Source organism: Lithobates pipiens, unplaced genomic scaffold (assembly GCF_037356315.1).
Source record: "Lithobates pipiens isolate NorthernLeopardFrog02 unplaced genomic scaffold, aLitPip1_a1.2 Scaffold_37, whole genome shotgun sequence".
NCBI lineage: Eukaryota > Metazoa > Chordata > Amphibia > Anura > Ranidae > Lithobates > Lithobates pipiens.
Window position 1 is genome coordinate 3229167 of NW_027507825.1, and position 18399 is coordinate 3247565.

The window sequence follows — 18399 nt, forward strand, 5'->3', positions numbered from 1 at the left end:
TGTTATAGCGGTGCTTTGGTGCAGCTAGCTGAGCCGCCTTTAACCCCCCCCCCCCCCCCCCAGATTTTGAAGGCACCCGCTTAGCGATGCTTTCAAAGCGTTTTGAAGGCGGCGCCCAATTATTTCAATGGGCAGGGGCGTTGGAGGAGCGTTGTATACTGTGAAGCGGTGAAAGCTCATTATACCAATATAATGCTGCGCCATACGGTAAGCGTACTAAATCATATTACCGGCTGCAGTTAAATAGTTGTGGTGAGATATTATTTTCCTATAGAAATGTGCACTTGATTTTCTTCTTTTTTTTATTTATTTTTTTAAATTATATATCTATCTATATATATATATATATATCTATATATATCTATATCTAAAAAAAATAAAAAAAAGAAGAAAATCAAGTGCACATTTCTATAGGAAAATAATATCTCACCACAACTATTTAACTGCAGCCAGTAATATTATGATTTAGTACGGTTACCATATAATTACATTTAGATTTAGTGCAGCATTATAACTTTTTTGGCACGAGCATATGGTACGTGATCAATGCTAGCATCCGTCCTTTAATCATCTCTAATTATCATTTGGATTTTCACATGGTAGCTCGCAAGATTGTTTGCTTTTTCGTTTTTCTTAAGCGGTGAAATCTGCTTGCTCTGGGGGGGCAGGGAGGAGCCAAGAGAGCTGGCGAGGGACCCAAGAGGAGGAGGATCAGGGCTGCTCTGTGCAAAACCATTACAGAGCAGGCAAGTATAACATGTTTCTTAAAAAAAAAGAAAAAAAAAAAAAAAGGCCTTTAATATAACACTTCCTGTGAAGGCTGGATGTTCAGGGAAGCAGCACTAAGAGCAGAATTAAATTAGAAAACTGTACGTACTGGGGTAATAAATTGTAACAAATAGCTTACTGGGGAATGTTTATTTTATTGCGCTCAATGTGTTAATCTAAAAAAATGTTACGAGTTTAATACTTCTTTAAAGCGGGAGTCCGCCGGGACTCCGCATTTTTTTTTTTTTTTAAAAAGCCAGCAGCTACAAATACTGCAGCTGCTGACTTTTAAAACAGTGACACTTACCTGTCAAGCGCGCCCGCGATGTCGGCACCCGAAGCCGATCTCTAGATCGTCTCTCGGGTGCTGCCGCCGCCATCTTGGGTATGGGAAACAGGAAATGGAGCCTTTCGGCTTCATTTCCCGGTTCCCTACTGCGCATGCGCAAGTCGCGCTGCGCAATAAGGATGGACCCTGCTGCCTCTGGGATCTGTGTGTTTCCCAGCAGGCAGCGGGGCACTTGCGGAAAGAGGCGGGCACTTGCGGAAAGGGGCGTAATCTACGTCCCTTTCCGCAGAGACCTATCCTGGAAGTGGGTGCATTTACCTGTACTGTACAGGTATCTGCACCCCCCTCCCCCCTGAAAGGTGCCAATTGTGGCGCCGGAGGGGGGGAGGGTTCCGATGAGCGGAAGGTCCACTTTATGGTGGACCTCCGCTTTAAACCTGGCCACCTTTTTTTATCCAAACAAAAAAAAAAAAATCTGTGGTTGGAGTTGGCCTTTAATGAGCATTCAGAGACGGGACAGCAATGGCCCCTGCAGGTGGGGGAAGCACAAGGCTCCGACACCGCAAAGGGCAACGCTCAATTTTAGTTTTATGTATATATAAAAAAAAAATAACAGATTGCATTCCTAGCATCTGTTCAAATCTCATCCCAGATCCCGCAGACTATCTCACCCACTCTCACTGTTCTATGTAGCAGTTGCAGGAGACGCGTGATGGAACGCAGAGCATCTCAGAGACCCGTCAGCCTCTTTGGTGTCTTCATGAGGTTCAGTTATAGCTGGAAGTTGAGAATGGAAGGAATGTAACATGCAAAAGGCAGAAGAGAAAAACGAAACAATCCTCTTACTAAAAATATCTTCGTATTAAAAAAAAAAAAGCCGTATTTAATAAAAGCGGTGCAAAGATAAAGACGAGGCGCAAACTGGTGCAAAGCTACAAGCAACCACAGTGACTATTTCAGAGCTATCGAGAAGCCAGGATGATGGAGGGGGGGGGGGGGGAGATCTGTTTGGTTTCTGTAAATTACTCATTTCAATTGCCCCCCCCCCCCTCGCTAAATAGCCCGCCCCTCCCCCCCCAATACAAGGTTGGATTTTTGCATCAATCTTGAATTTGTATATATATTATGTGGCCGCCTCCAATGTGAAGGATCATTGTTCAACAAAACTTACTGCCCCACCTCCAGCGCCGTGGGATATAAAACTCTTTCTGAAGCCAGATCACGATATCAGACATCGGAAAACCCACCGTAAATTGATGACAAATGATTATAGATCTGTCCAAGAAGAACAATGGCAAACTATTTTTTGGGGTTTACAGATCAAACATCCAGAAAGATACAGGATACCATCACACCATAACTTTATGATCATAAAAAGTTACATTTTGTTGGGAAAAGCTTAAGAATGCCCAACTTGAAGGATCATTCCACTCCAATCTCATTCCAGTTCTGGATGGATCAGGGCAGGCTGAACTGTCTACTCATGCATTCCTTCCCCCGCCCGTTACAAAGGGGCAATTCCCTCTCCCTGATCCTACATTATAGAGCAGCACTTCTCAGCCTTATTACCCCAAAGGAAACCTTGTAGTGTTTCTTTAGGTCTCAGGGAACCCCTAATAATATTAGCCTATTGGTGGTCATTGGGAAAATGCCCCTTACATTGGTGGAGGTCAGTGTGAATGTTCCCCTTATTTTGGTGGTCAAAATGGCACTCTTACATTCATGCCTCTGGCTTTGCCAAGTAGGGTTGAACCTGGAATTATGAAGGCACCATCACATGGGAAGGTTTGTTGAGCCACAGCTCAAGGAACCCCCTAAGCCACCTCTGGGAGATACCCGAAGGGATCTGCAGAACCATGGTTGGCAATGGCCGATCAGAAAGATCATTAGTGTTGGTACTGCCAAGGAACTCCTGGGGAAACCTTTGTTGAGAATGGTTGATCAAAAGAAATCATTGGTGCCATGCCACTGGTTATGCCAAATGGCATTGGCCCCAGAACTATGCAGGCACCATCAGATGGGTGGTCAGTCAATCACAGTCCAAGGAACCCAAAGAAACTTCTGGAGGAACCCTGGTTGAGAATGGCTGATCAGACCATTGGTGCCATGCCACTGGTTCTGCAAAAGTGGTGTTGACTCCAGAAGTGTGCTGGCACCATCAGATGGGAGGTCAATTGGTCACAGTTCAAGGAACTTCTAGCAACCTCTGGAAGTACCCTGGTTGGGAATAATTGATCAAAAAAGATAAATTGGTGCCATACTGCTGGTTATGCCAAATGGTGTTGGCCCCCGAACTATGCAGGTCCCATCAGATGAGACATTAGTCGCAGCTCAAGGAACTACTAGCCATCTCTAGGGGGACCCTAGAGGTCCACGGAAACCTGGTTGAGAATAACCATTATAGGGAATGCAATAGAAGGAATGTGGTGGAAGTGCCATTCTCCCAACGTGAAGATTTCTTTCAGTGGTTTACATTGACCCTTTACACACGTGGCTACATCTAGCTTAGATTTGTTTTGCATAACTGGTAAAGTATTTCGTTATAAATCCAGCATTGAAAACAAAAGCTCTGAAACCGGATTGTAGATTCTGGAAATCAGCAGATTTGGTAACCCATGTATATAACCAGCGATTCTCAACCAGGGTTCCTCCAAAGGTTTCTAGGGGTTCCTTCAGCATTGGGCAATTTCTGCCTCTCGGATAAGTTCCCACCGACACCATCGATCTTTTTAGCTATCTGTAAGTAGGCGATTCTTCCCAATGACCACAAGTGTAAGGACCATTCTTCCCAATGACCGCAAGTGTGAGGACCATTCTTCCCAATGACCACAAGTGTGAGGAACATTCTTCCCAATGACCACAAGTGTGAGGACCATTCTTCCCAATGACCGCAAGTGTGAGGACCATTCTTCCCAATGACCACAAGTGTAAGGACCATTCTTCCCAATGACCACAAGTGTAAGGACCATTCTTCCCAATGACCACAAGTGTAAGGACCATTCTTCCCAATGACCACAAGTGTGAGGACCATTCTTCCCAATGACCACAAGTGTAAGGACCATTCTTCCCAATGACCGCAAGTGTGAGGACCATTCTTCCCAATGACCGCAAGTGTGAGGACCATTCTTCCCAATGACCGCAAGTGTGAGGACCATTCTTCCCAATGACCGCAAGTGTGAGGACCATTCTTCCCAATGACCACAAGTGTGAGGACCATTCTTCCCAATGACCACCAGTGTAAGGACCATTCTTCCCAATGACCGCAAGTGTGAGGACCATTCTTCCCAATGACCGCAAGTGTGAGGACCATTCTTCCCAATGACCACACTATACTATTGTATCAGGAGTTGTAGATTTCTAATTTTTAGCAGGAGTTCCCCAAGACTGGAGAACTACTTCAAGGGTTCCTCTGTGCTGAAAAGGTTGAGAAAGGCTGTAACAGTCCAAACCTTGACCAACCTAAGCCTTAAAGTGATACTAAGGGCCAGTTCACTTTACACAGAAACTTTGTCTAGAAGCATTGCTGTCTGCATGTTTGAGGAGTTCTGGTGCATTTTTGTTTTGTTTTAATTGCATTCTAGTGGGTTATTTCCCTCTTTTGTCAAAGTTTTTGTTCTGAAATGCACTCCGGTGCGTTTTGCCACGTTTCAGTGCAGTTCCTTGCACAAAAAATTCAGCATGTTCTTTTGTCGACTGTACCGGAACACAGTGCAATGGTGCAAACGTTGGCATTGAAAATAAAGGTAATCTACTGTCCATGTATTTTCGTTTTGTTTTTTCCTGCATCTAAAACACTGGGCTGCATATGGTGTGAACCAGCCCTAAATGTTTTGTCACCTTAATGCATTCTCTACAAAACACCTACACTCCTCTGTCCCTAAACACCTAGATGGCTCCACTTCACCGCTCTACTCACTTCCTGCTTTCACAGGAGGAATGGAGGGCAGCACTGGCATTCAAACTCCTGGGACGATGGAGTGCGGGAGGGAAAGGCTTTACCTGCTCCGTGTGTGCACCTATGGATGCACACAGCCTAGCTCCAGACCCAACTGAAGTGTGCACACGGGGGGGGGGGGGGTGACTTCTTAGCACCAGGTGACACCAGAACGAGGGAGGAGCCGACAGCAGCCGTGGGTACTGCCAGAAGAGGAAAGAACCTCTAAAGCAGCCTCCAAACCTTTTCAACACAGAGGAACCCTTGAAAGATCTCAGGGAACCCTCTGCTAAAAATTAGAAATCCACAACTCATGATACACGAGTGTGATGGTCATTGGGAAGAATGGTCCTCACACTTGTGGTCATTGGGAAGAATGGTCCTCACACTGGTGGTCATTGGGAAGAATGGTCCTCACACTGGTGGTCATTGGGAAGAATGGTCCTCACACTGGTGGTCATTGGGAAGAATGGTCCTCACACTTGTGGTCATTGGGAAGAATGGTCCTTACACTGGTGGTCATTGGGAAGAATGGTCCTTACACTTGTGGTCAGTGGGAAGAATGGTCCTTACACTTGTGGTCAGTGGGAAGAACGGTCCTCACACTTGTGGTCAGTGGGAAGAACGGTCCTCACACTTGTGGTCAGTGGGAAGAACGGTCCTTACACTTGTGGTCATTGGGAAGAATGGTCCTCACACTTGTGGTCATTGGGAAGAATGGTCCTTACACTTGTGGTCATTGGGAAGAATGGTCCTCACACTTGTGGTCATTGGGAAGAATGGTCCTTACACTTGTGGTCATTGGGAAGAATGGTCCTTACACTTGTGGTCATTGGGAAGAATGGTCCTTACACTTGTGGTCATTGGGAAGAATGGTCCTTACACTTGTGGTCATTGGGAAGAATGGTCCTCACACTTGTGGTCATTGGGAAGAATGGTCCTTACACTTGTGGTCATTGGGAAGAATGGTCCTTACACTTGTGGTCATTGGGAAGAATGGTCCTTACACTTGTGGTCATTGGGAAGAATGGTCCTCACACTTGTGGTCATTGGGAAGAATGGTCCTTACACTTGTGGTCATTGGGAAGAATGGTCCTTACACTTGTGGTCATTGGGAAGAATTACCTCCTTACAGGTAGCTAAAAAGATCAATGGTGTCGGTGGGAACTTATATGAAAGGTAGAAATTGCCCAATGCTGAAGGAACCCCTAGCAACGTCTGGAGGAATCCTAGGGTTCCACAGAACCCTGGTTGAGAATCACTGCTCTGCGTGCGCACCTATGGATGCACACAGCCTAGCTCCGGACCCAACTGAAGTGTGCACATGCGGTGACTTCTTAGAACCTGGTGTGCTACAGGTGGCACCAGAACGAGGGAGGAGCCAACAGCACCTGTGGGTATTGCAAGAAGAGGAAAGAACCTCTAAAACAGCCTCCCACCCTTTTCAACACAGAGGAACCCTTAAAATAGTTCTCCGGTCTCAGGGAACCCCTATTAAAAATGAGAAATCTACAACTCATGATACATTAGTGTGATGGTCAGTGGGAAGAATGGTCCTTACACTTGTGGTCATTGGGAAGAATTACCTCCTTACAGATAGCTAAAAAGATCAATGGTGTTGGTGGGAACTTATCTGAGGCAGAAATTGCCCAATGCTGGAGGAACCCCTACAACCTCTGGAGGAACCCTAGGGCTCCACAGAACCCTGGTTGAGAATCACTGCTCTAAAGTATCACTGAGGCTGCGTTCACTCCTGAGCATTTTGTTTTCAGGCAGAAAGTCGCGTGTTTTTACTGCATTTTTTGCTGCGATTTTGTACAGGTCAAAAGGGTCAACAATATAGAAAGCAGAAACCTGTAATCTGCCCGAAAAGAAGCTCATATACTTTTTTTGAGCTTCAGGCGTTTTTCTTCAGGCTACAAAACGCTCATAAGTGAGCATGGGACATTTAAAAGAATGGGAATTTGCCCATTGGGTGCAATTCAGGTGTTTTTTCTGGAGTTTTACGAGCTGAAAATGCTCAGGTGTGAATGCAGCCTAAGAGCCGGTTCACACAGGGGCAACTCGTCAGGCGCCTTAGCCGCCTGACAAGCCGCGTCCCGTTCTGTACAATGGAACTGTTCTAATCGGAGCGACACAAATTGCTTCGACTTAAAAAAAGGTTCTTGTACGACTTTGGGGGCGACTTGAGGTGACTTGCATTGACTTCTATACAGAAGTAGATTTGCAAGTCGCCGCAATGGTCGCGTCCAGGTCGCCTGAGGCAGTTGCGCTGTAAGTCGTGCTGCCTCAGTGTGAACCGGACCTAAGAGTTAACCCATCCACATCCTTCAGTCTGAGGAGTCGCTGCAATGTCCCACCTCCTTAGAACCTGGCATGCTACTGGAAGCACAAAGGAGGATGAGATGACCGCGCCTGTGACGGCCAGGAGGAGGAGGAGGAGGAAAGCACCTCTATGGATCACTTTTAAGAGTTAACCCCCCCGGCATCCTTCAGTCTGAGGAGTTGCCGCAACGTCCCACCCCAGTATAAAAAGATGAGGCTCTACGATTGGAATTCTCCGGTATAAAACGGAGTTGGGAAAGATTCATATTCACAAATGGCGCTTCACGTTAACCAGAGATGAAGCGCGCTGAAAACCGGTCAAGGTGCAGCACCAACGTCCTACACTAAGGCTAAATCCTTCAACGACTTCTATATCTTCCATATAACATACATAGTCTTTTGTTTTCTCTTCAAATGAGATCTTCCTCAAATCCAATAGAGCCATACACATTATAGGTCCAGAAATAAATATCTGAATAAAATTTAGCAATTAAAAAAAAAAATCTGGTGAAGGGTACAGCATACGAACAATCTAAAAGGGATTTCTTTGTACTATAAAGACAGAACACATAGTTACGGCATCAACACAGTCACATCACCATCTAACAGTCCAAAGCAGTCTACGATTGTCCAGACCTGATTGTCGGGAAGGGGGAGGGGTAGAGAAGTCCAGTATTTATAACTAACTTATGACATCGCCAGTTGGGATGAATACAAAAAGGGAACGTGAAAGTCAACTCCTTGTAGTAACACGACTGACGGGGGTCACAATCTGCTGAGGTTTTGTTGGTTAGTAAACTCAAGTCCAGCCAGGAATACAGCGACACCTAGGGAGAATGGTGGTGTCTGATGGTCATGCATCAATACCACGGTTCACCATTAGGGGGACAAGTCTCTGTCGTTTCTCAGTCTCAAGAAGTCCCCGAAGGGAAGGGAGGAGGATTCGGAACTCCATGGGAGGACTGTCCCAATAAACTGAGGATTTCCCATTCTCTGGAAATCTTTTTCAAAGTATTAGTACTTCCTTAGACCAATGACACACAACTGATATGGTTGTTGATGGCAACTCTGCTAGAACAATGACGCGTGGCTTTGCTGCTGCCATGGAAGAGTCTGCAGCATTCTGGTCAGTGAGGAAGCAATGCTGTAGCAAGAAGTCACCTATGACAGGAATGCAAGTGTGTCATTGTCTTTAGGCTCAGTTTATTTTATTCCTTGGGGATGCCCGCTACTCGGCAGCTAGACCCTTTGCGGATACCCTCTACTGGGCAGCTAGACCCTTTGCGGATGCCCATTACCAGGTTACTAGACCCTTTGGGGATGACCATTACCAGGTGATTAGACCCATTAATGGGCCAATGCCAGTGTGTCATTGGCTTTAGGTTCAGTTTATTTTATTCCTTGATGATGCCCCCTACTCGGCAGCTAGACCCTTTGCTTATGTCCATCACCGGGTGACTAGACCCTTCGAGGATGCCCATCACCGGGTGACTAGACCCCTCGAGGATGCCCATCACCGGGTGACTAGACCCCTCGAGGATGCCCATCACCGGGTGACTAGTCCCCTCGAGGATGCCCATCACCGGGTGACTAGTCCCCTCGAGGATGCCCATCACCGGGTGACTAGACCCCTCGAGGATGCCCATCACCGGGTGACTAGACCCCTCGAGGATGCCCATCACCGGGTGACTAGACCCCTCGAGGATGCCCATCACCGGGTGACTAGACCCCTCGAGGATGCCCATCACCGGGTGACTAGATCCCTCGAGGATGCCCATCACCGGGTGACTAGATCCCTCGAGGATGCCCATCACCGGGTGACTAGATCCCTCGAGGGTGCCCATCACCGGGTGACTAGATCCCTCGAGGGTGCCCATCACCGGGTGACTAGACCCCTCGAGGGTGCCCATCACCGGGTGACTAGACCCCTCGAGGGTGCCCATCACCGGGTGACTAGACCCCTCGAGGGTGCCCATCACCGGGTGACTAGACCCCTCGAGGGTGCCCATCACCGGGTGACTAGACCCCTCGAGGGTGCCCATCACCGGGTGACTAGACCCCTCGAGGGTGCCCATCACCGGGTGACTAGACCCCTCGAGGGTGCCCATCACCGGGTGACTAGACCCCTTGAGGGTGCCCATCACCGGGTGACTAGATCCCTCGAGGATGCTCATTACCCAGTGACTAGACCCCTCAAGGAGGCTCATCACCAGGTGAATAGACCCCTCAAGGATGCTTATCACCGGGTGACTAGACCCCTTGAGGATGCCCATCACCGGGTGACTAGACCCCTTGAGGATGCCCATCACCGGGTGACTAGACCCCTTGAGGATGCCCTTTACCGAGTGAGTAGACCCTTTAAAAACCTAGAAAAGCAGCTTCCGTGCAGTATGGTAGGTACTCTATAAAATGAAATCTGGAAGTTGAAAAAAAAAAAAACAATCAGCACAATATACACACAGCTAAATCACCACCGAAAAATAGCACCACTTAAGTCACAAAACACTTACTTGTATACACATCCAAGAACCTCCATGTGGCAAACACCGCAAACAAAACAGAACTTTATAAGCATACACACCAGACCAACCCTCCCCCCCCCCCATGTCACATGACATCACCCCTAATCACAACTTACACAATTATCTTCACCTATGGCCGAGGCTAATCCCGCGAACCCAGTGTCTCCAAAGCTTTGGAAGCAGTCGCGGGGCCAATGACAACGGGCAAACGCAGTCTGTTTCTGACATTCAAGTTCTTTTAGAATTAATAGACAGGTGCACCTGACCTGGAGCTGACCATCTTTTGACCTGCTTCAAGCCGCTTTCACATTCCTAATGACCTATATGGGGGTCTCTCGCTGAATTACTTGAATTGTGTCAACTGGGCAGCCATTTTGCAAGTCTGGGTAAAGTATTTCATTAGAAGGTTGCTGCTCAACATTTCCAGTTAAAAAAAAGGGAAAAAAAAATCCAATTAAGCGCTATTCGCTCATGCATGCGCAGTCATGCACATGTGGAATAATTTACAAGGATTAGGATCTGCATGCGATTGCTTCTCCAAAGAAAGGAACGGGAACCAAGAAAAACTCACTGCTAGGTCCCATAATGAAGAATTCTTCTTCCTATGCTCTGTGTATGATGTATTGGAGGGGGGGGGGGGCACAGAACTGCCGTTTTGGATACTGGACTAAATATTACTTTCCTTCCTCTGCAAACATTACATTCGGCAATGATTTAAAAAATGTTCATTTAAATAAAATTCCTCAATAGCCACAAAGTATATAAATCCACATTGCGTTTGCCAAATTACTTTGCGAACCTTGTAAATGTCGCAGTGACATCATCACTGGGCTGTACATAGCCGCTGCAAAGAGCAGAGCTATGGGATGGTCCCAGCAGGCTCCACCTACTTCAGAATACTACAGGAGGGGGCGGAGACATGACCAGTCACCCTGCACAAGGAGAGGAGAGCAGAGCTGCAGGAGGGTTCTCAGCAGGCTCCACCTACTACAGGAGGGGGCGGAGACATGACCAGTCACCCTGCACAAGGAGAGAGAGCAGAGCTGCAGGAGGGTTCTCAGCAGGCTCCACCTACTACAGGAGGGGGCGGAGACATGACCAGTCACCCTGCACAAGATGAGAGCAGAGCTGCAGGAGGGTTCTCAGCAGGCTCCACCTACTACAGGAGGGGGCGGAGACATGACCAGTCACCCTGCACAAGAGGAGAGCAGAGCTGCAGGAGGGGTCTCAGCAGGCTCCACCTACTACAGGAGGGGGCGGAGACATGACCAGTCACCCTGCACAAGGAGAGAAGAGCTGCAGGAGGGGTCTCAGCAGGCTCCACCTACTACAGAATACTGTAGGAGGGGGCAGAGACAAAACCAGTCACCCTGCACAAGAAAGCAGAGCTGTGGGAGGAGCCCAGCAGGCGCCACCCACCTATGGAGGGGGCGGCGACAAGACCAGTCACTCTGCACAAAGAGAGCAGGGCAAAGGGTGCAAACAAGCGGAACTTCCCCCTTTTGGGTGTTCCACTTTAATGGCCCCCCTCAACCTTTAACTCAGCTCTCTCTCCATGCAGCGCTGTCCCTGGCTGCAGCTCTTCCCTCTTCCTGCTCTAACTGGACAGACCGACAGCTGTGACAGCCATTGGCTCTTGCTGCTGTCAAGTCAAATCCTGTAAGCAGAGTATGCAGGGGAGGGGGTGGTGAGCTACGCTGTGTGTGTCTAAGGATGCATACAGCATGGCTCAGGAGGGCACCTGCACATGTGCCATGACAGCTTGCTATGGGGGCACAGGCAGGAGAGAAGCAGTGGAGCGAGCCAGTGGTGGACCATTATACAGAGCAGGTAAGTAACTTTTACAACCGCTTTAGGCATAACCAGCCTATATGCTCATGCTAGGAGGAAGGCTTTGTAAGCCGAAATGCGTCAGCCTTTGGATTCTGTATCAGCATTTATGTTACCAAGAAAGCCAAGAAGCCTCTGAGTTGCCGGCTACCTTAAATATGAATCAACCAATATATTCCTATTCTCCTTGCAATCCGAAACCTTTTGTGTAGATGGAGACCCCCAAACTGCTTATTCTCACCCCCCCCCCCCCCAAAATATATCACTTCTGACTGGCAGCACAGCGTGTACATGAGAAAATCACTACAGGATTCCGATAAATCATACAAACCCCCCCCCTCCCGATTTCCCTGGATGGGAACTGCTCAGCTATTACATGCTGGGAGGGGAGTGACCGCATGCAGGACTAACATGTACATTTTTCATGCAGTTCTGGTTACGAGACACAAGATTCCTTTCCCATCGTAGGCAAAGGGGGTGGCCCCCCCCATCGTAGGCGAAGGGGGTGGCCCCCCCCATCGTAGGCGAAGGGGGTGGCCCCCCCCATCGTAGGCGAAGGGGGTGGCCCCCCCCATCGTAGGCGAAGGGGGTGGCCCCCCCCCATCGTAGGCGAAGGGGGTGGCCCCCCCCATCGTAGGCGAAGGGGGTGGCCCCCCCCATCGTAGGCGAAGGGGGTGGCCCCCCCCATCGTAGGCGAAGGGGGTGGCCCCCCCCATCGTAGGCGAAGGGGGTGGCCCCCCCATCGTAGGCGAAGGGGGTGGCCCCCCCCATCGTAGGCGAAGGGGGTGGCCCCCCCCATCGTAGGCGAAGGGGGTGGCCCCCCCCATCGTAGGCGAAGGGGGTGGCCCCCCCATCGTAGGCGAAGGGGGTGACCCCCCCCCATCGTAGGCGAAGGGGGTGGCCCCCCCCATCGTAGGCGAAGGGGTGGCCCCCCCATCGTAGGCGAAGGGGCGGCTCCCCATCGTAGGCGAAGGGTGGCCCCATTACTCGAGAAAGGTGGCCCCATCATTCGAGAAGGGTGGCCCCATCATTCGAGAAGGGTGGCCCCATCATTCGAGAAGGGTGGCCCCATCATTCGAGAAGGGTGGCCCCATCATTCGAGAAGGGTGGCCCCATCATTCGAGAAGGGTGGCCCCATCATTCGAGAAGGGTGGCCCCATCATTCGAGAAGGGTGGCCCCCCATCAGTCGCGAAGGGAAGTGTTTATGACGTATTCTGGATATAATAGCCTTTCGTAGTGTTTTGTTATGCATTAGGTTGGCTGGACTGATCCAAACACTGGCCGCTTGCTTAGCATTGCCGACCGACATACAAAACCCTTAAAAAAAAAATTCTCATACATGAAGCACGGCAGACTAGACAGAGCCCTTTAATTGTTCCCATTCCCAGGGATATCGAAGACAATGAGAAATAATATATATATATATATATATAGCACCTCCATGTAAAATATACATCTATACTATCAGAGGCTCAGCCACCAAAAAAAGGAACATTTCATACAATTTCTAGTGTTAAAGTGAATGTCAGGCCAGAAAAAAATAAAAATAAATACAATACATGCACATTTATGTTTTATCCATTGAAACTGCTGCAAGGACAGAAAGTAACAGTTGATCCTGCCAGTCATCCAGTGAGCTGAGAACATTGCCTTTGCTGCCCTGGAACCCCGAGCCCTGCCCAGTTCTCTGTGGACTACAGAACACGTCATTGTCAGTGAAGGGGGTGTTCTATAGTCCATGAGGGAAAACTGGGCAGGGCTAACAACACTGCTCTGATATCTGTGCAGCAGGTGTAGTGTAGTGGTTAAACTGACCTCATTTACAGACTGAAGTTCATCCCTTTGATCTGTAAATGAGCAGAAAGATGCAATGTTTTGTTTAACCTCTTTTAGCGCTTTGTTTATAAAGATTGCCAACTGCTTTTTTGTTTTTTTTACGGCTCTGCACCAGTTACATGAATCATGGAAATGCCGGATTAAGAGCGTGTGTGTGTGTAGTTGAATCGAGATTATTTTTTTTACGATGAATCGTGCAGCTCTAATACACAGCACCGCATTTAATAGGGCTGAATATGAAGATCCACACTCGGCAATACAAGCCTCTGCCGAAACGAGGTGGCGGGAATTATTTATTTGGCGCTCATTTACAGACTGCAAATGAGGTCCAATGACTAAATTGTACCTCATTTACAGACTGAAGTTCATCCCTTTGACTTGTAAATGAGCAGAAAGATACAAGGTTTCGTTTAACCTCTTTTCTAGTGCTTTGTTTATAAAGATTGCCGAATGCTTTTTTTTTTTACGGCTCTGCAACCCTTCCATGAATCATGGAAATGCTGGATTAAGATCAAGTGGGGGGGGGGGTTTGAATCGAGATCACGATTTTTTTTTACAATCGTGCAGCTCTAATACACAGCATTGCATCTAATAGAGTCGAATGTGAAGATCCATACTCGTAAATACAAGCCTCTGCTGCAACGAGGTGCCAGGAATTATTTAATTGGCGCTCTTGAAGGAGGCCAGGATTCAGTTATCAGTCCCGGTGATACTGAAGGGAGGTGAGAATGGAACCCCAATGGCCAACCTTAAAGCTGAACTCCAGACAAAACAGATGAAATACAGAATATTGGAGCGGTTTTTCCCTACCAAATGATTTGTATTTCTGTCAACTCAGTCTTGAGATTTACACAGCTCTGCCACACCGCACAACCCACTAACAGGAGCAGGATACCGAACATTCTCCCATGCCATGCACCCCTACCCACTAAGAGACCAGGATATCGAATGCCATCCTGAGCCATATCACTGTGCCCACTGAAAGAATTTGCTATTCAACACCCTACCAAAGCTGTGTGACCACGCTCAAGGAGGAGGAGATTGAATATGACTGCCCAATAGGACTGCCCAATCAGAAAGCAAGGATATTGAACACCAACCCAAATGCTGACTGAGGAGGGATAGCAAAAACCTTCCCCAGCTGTGTGCGTGTCCAATGGGAGAGCAGGATACCGAACTCCCTCCCATGACATGTAACTGTGACCAATGGAAAGGGGGGAGGGGATATCGAACGCCTTCCCTAGCCGTGTGTATGTCCAATGGGAGAGCAGGATACCGAACATCCTCCCAAACAAGGGCAGCCGGTCCATAAGGGGCACTGCCACCCCCCCAAAGTTTCCAAATGTTAGTTTGCCAAAGAAGAAAGCTACTTTAATAAGTTTAAAAAAAAAAGTTAGTCATAGTATAATTTATAAAAAAATAAATAAATCATTCTCATGTGTGTTCGCTGTGTGGGGCACCGGACTAATAACTGTTTATTAGGTCCATAAATGTTTGCAAAGCACGTGATTCAAGGCGGAGGCTCCAATTGGCTTGTTTCAGGTTGTCCACAAGGGGCGCAGAGTCCGCCCCCAAACCCTCCCACTTTTGACACCATATTAGTCATCGTGTCACTTCTGGTTTCCGGCTTCTCGTCCCGTGGAACGCAACGTGGTCTCTGGTGCGCGCGGACACCATAAGGGGTTTGTTTGCACCCCCTCCCCACCCCCCAAAATTTTTATTAGCACCAGCCACCACTGCTCCCAAGCCATGTGACTGAGCCCACTGGGAGAACAGGATATCAAACACCTCTCCATGACACGTGACTGAGCCCACTGGGACAACGGGATATCAAACAACCCCCCTCCCCAATGACATGTGATTGAGCCCACTGGGAGAACAGGCTAAAAACATCCCCGCCATGACATGTGACTGAGCCCACTGGGACAATCAAACACCCCCCCCCATGACACGTGACTGAGCCCACTGGGACAATCAAACACCCCCCATGACATGTGACTGAGCCCACTGGGACAATCAAACACCCCCCATGACATGTGACTGAGCCCACTGGGACAACGGGATATCAAACACCTCCCCATGACACGTGACTGAGCCCACTGGGACAACGGGATATCAAACACCTCCCCATGACACGTGACTGAGCCCACTGGGACAACGGGATATCAAACAACCCCCCTCCCCCAATGACATGTGATTGAGCCCACCGGGAGAACAGGCTATTAAAAACATCCCCCCCCATGACATGTGACTGAGCCCACTGGGACAATCAAACACCCCCCATGACATGTGACTGAGCCCACTGGGACAACGGGATATCAAACGCCTCCCCATGACACGTGACTGAGCCCACTGGGACAACGGGATATCAAACAACCCCCCTCCCCCAATGACATGTGATTGAGCCCACCGGGAGAACAGGCTATTAAAAACATCCCCCCCCATGACATGTGACTGAGCCCACTGGGACAACGGGATATCAAACAACCCCCCCTCCCCCAATGACATGTGATTGAGCCCACTGGGAGAACAGGATATCAAAAACACCCCCCCCCCATGACATGTGACTGAGCCCACCGGGAAAATCAAACACCCCCCCTCCCCCATGACATGTGACTGAGCCCACCGGGACAAACACCCCCCCTCCCCCATGACATGTGACTGAGTCCAATGGGAGAACAGGATATCAAACAACCCCCAATGACATGACTGAGCCCACCGGGAGAACAGAATATCAAAAATACCCCCCCATGACATGTGACTGAGCCCACTGGGAGAGCAAGTGTTCGAACAACCCCCTCCAGCCATGTGTGCGCCCACAACCCATGGCACGCAAGTGTGCCCGCCCCCCACGTGGGTTCCTATTTGTCTGAAATCGGAGAGGAATTTTTGTGTCAGGAGAGCGTTGCAATTATTACCAAAAAGGCCAGTTCTGAGCATTAGAATACGATTGGGTGTACGTTACCCCTGGGTGGCAGCCTACTGCTTCCTGTTAAAAATAAAAACTTCAATTGAATGATTTATTCTGCGACCCCCCCCCCCCCCCCCTTCATAGCTTCCTTTTGTACTCCATAGCCATGACTCTCTATCATCATCATAACAATGAAAATAAATGTTTGTCAGAAAAGATAGAACCGCGGAACAAACAAAGACTACAATGGAAGCATGCTCTGTACGGGACGTAGGGGGACGCACACAGAACCTTCCGTTTATCTTTCTATCACATCCAGTAAAGCAAAAGGCAAACTGCAATTACCCAAAGCAACCAATCAGGATTTAACTTTCATCAAACTGAAGTCTGATTGGTCACTCAAAGGTCACTCCGCCTTCAATGTCCTCACAGAGGTCTGCACCCATTACTAAAAGCTGAACTCCAGGCAAACAGCGAAATACACAGGAGAGAGATAAGGGGAGCCGCTTTACCTGCCAAAGGCTTTGAATGCAGGAATTGTCCATCCAGTTCTAAGATTTACACAGAGAGCTGGAGGGTTAGAGGAAGACCTGATTTTAATTAAACACTTTTTTGTCCCACCTCCAATATGTGACTGGACAGTAAAAGGAGAAGCAGCAGACTGACGAGCTCCTCTCTCTGCTCTCGCCTCTCATGTTTTTTTGTACAGGATTGCCTCCTTTTGCTGCTTCTCCTTCCCTCTTTCTGAGCCCTGCTGCATAGCAGATTGACAAGCTCATCTTCCCGCTCTCAACTCATATCATATTCTTTGAACAGGATTGTCTCCTTTTGCTGTTTCTCCTTTCTCCTCTCTGAGCACTGCTTCACTGAAAACCACCAATTTGAGTACTAACAGGATTTGCATATTAAAAATAAAATTATACATATTAACAATCACATACATTTTATTTTCTATCTGCCCAGAGTTCAGTTTTAAAGCAGAATTTCAGGAGTTCAGCAACTTCAGCAAAGGCATGGCATACTATGAGTTAAGTCCAAAAAGGTGCCTGCCCCCCCGGCCTTATTTCCATTATTTATATGGGACGGGTTTATTGTGCCCCAGCATTATTGCTTTCGGGCCTTGAATGCTGGGCTCCGCCCCTTCGAGTGTCCAATGAGGTGTACTCTACTTCACATCCGACAATTTTATGGAGCTTCGGGAGCACAACTATTGCTACATTTCAGGAGCTCAAACACTGGACCTTCTGGTCTCAGCTCCTACAGGTGCAGAGATGCATGCAGCTGCTATGCCCACCCTTCCCTTCCTCCTGCCGAATCACAGAAGCCTGTGTATTTTGTGAACTCATTCACAAAAATACGAAGGATTCTGTAAACAGGCAGTAGTGGGGAGGGGCGGGCGTAGCTGCTGCTGCTTCTGTGAATGGGCAGCAGAGGGGAGGGGCGGGCATAGCTTCTGTGAATGGGCAGAAGGGAGGGGCAGGCATAGCTGCAGCTTCTGTGAATGGGAAGCAGAGGCGGGCATAGTTGCTGAGTCTGTAAATGGGAAGCAGAGGGGAGGGGCAGGCATAGCTTCTTTGAATGGACAGAGGGGAGGGGCAGGCATAGCTGCTGCTTCCGTGAATAGGCAGCAGAGGGGAGGGGCAGGCATAGCTGCTGCTTCCGTGAATGGGCAGTAGAGGGGAGGGGCAGGCATAGCTTCTGTGAATGGGCAGCAGAGGGGAGGGGCAGGCATAGCTGCCAAATCTGAATGGGCAGCAGAGGGGAGGGGCAGGCATAGCTTCTGTGAATGGGCAGAGGGGAGGGGTAGGCATAGCTGCTGCTTCTGTGAATGGGCAGCAGAGGGGAGGGGCAGGCAAAGCTTCTGCGAATAGGCAGCAGAGGGGAGGGGCAGGCATAGCTTCTGTGAATGGGCAGCAGAGGGGAGGGGCAGGCAAAGCTTCTGCAAATAGGCAGCAGAGGGGAGGGGCAGGCATAGCGTCTGTG

The 18399-nt window shown here is 48.8% G+C and overlaps 1 protein-coding gene across 1 annotated transcript; it reads right to left on the reverse strand.

The window, feature by feature from the left end:
• Nucleotides 1–776: 776 nt before the first annotated feature.
• Nucleotides 777–16400, reverse strand: LOC143956483 (uncharacterized). The gene is made up of 2 exons (XM_077466664.1): nucleotides 7297–16400; nucleotides 777–7028 (listed from the first exon to the last, which is right to left on the reverse strand). The coding sequence occupies exon 1, from the start codon at nucleotides 9620–9622 to the stop codon at nucleotides 8711–8713; it is 912 nt and encodes a 303-aa protein (XP_077322790.1). The 5' UTR covers nucleotides 9623–16400; the 3' UTR covers nucleotides 777–7028; nucleotides 7297–8710.
• Between the last annotated feature and the right edge of the window lie 1999 nt (nucleotides 16401–18399).

Bases quoted from the DNA above. Each gene is read 5' to 3' on its own strand.
- LOC143956483 (XM_077466664.1), bottom strand. From the start codon at position 9,622: ATGGGCATCCTCAAGGGGTCTAGTCACCCGGTGATGGGCATCCTCAAG.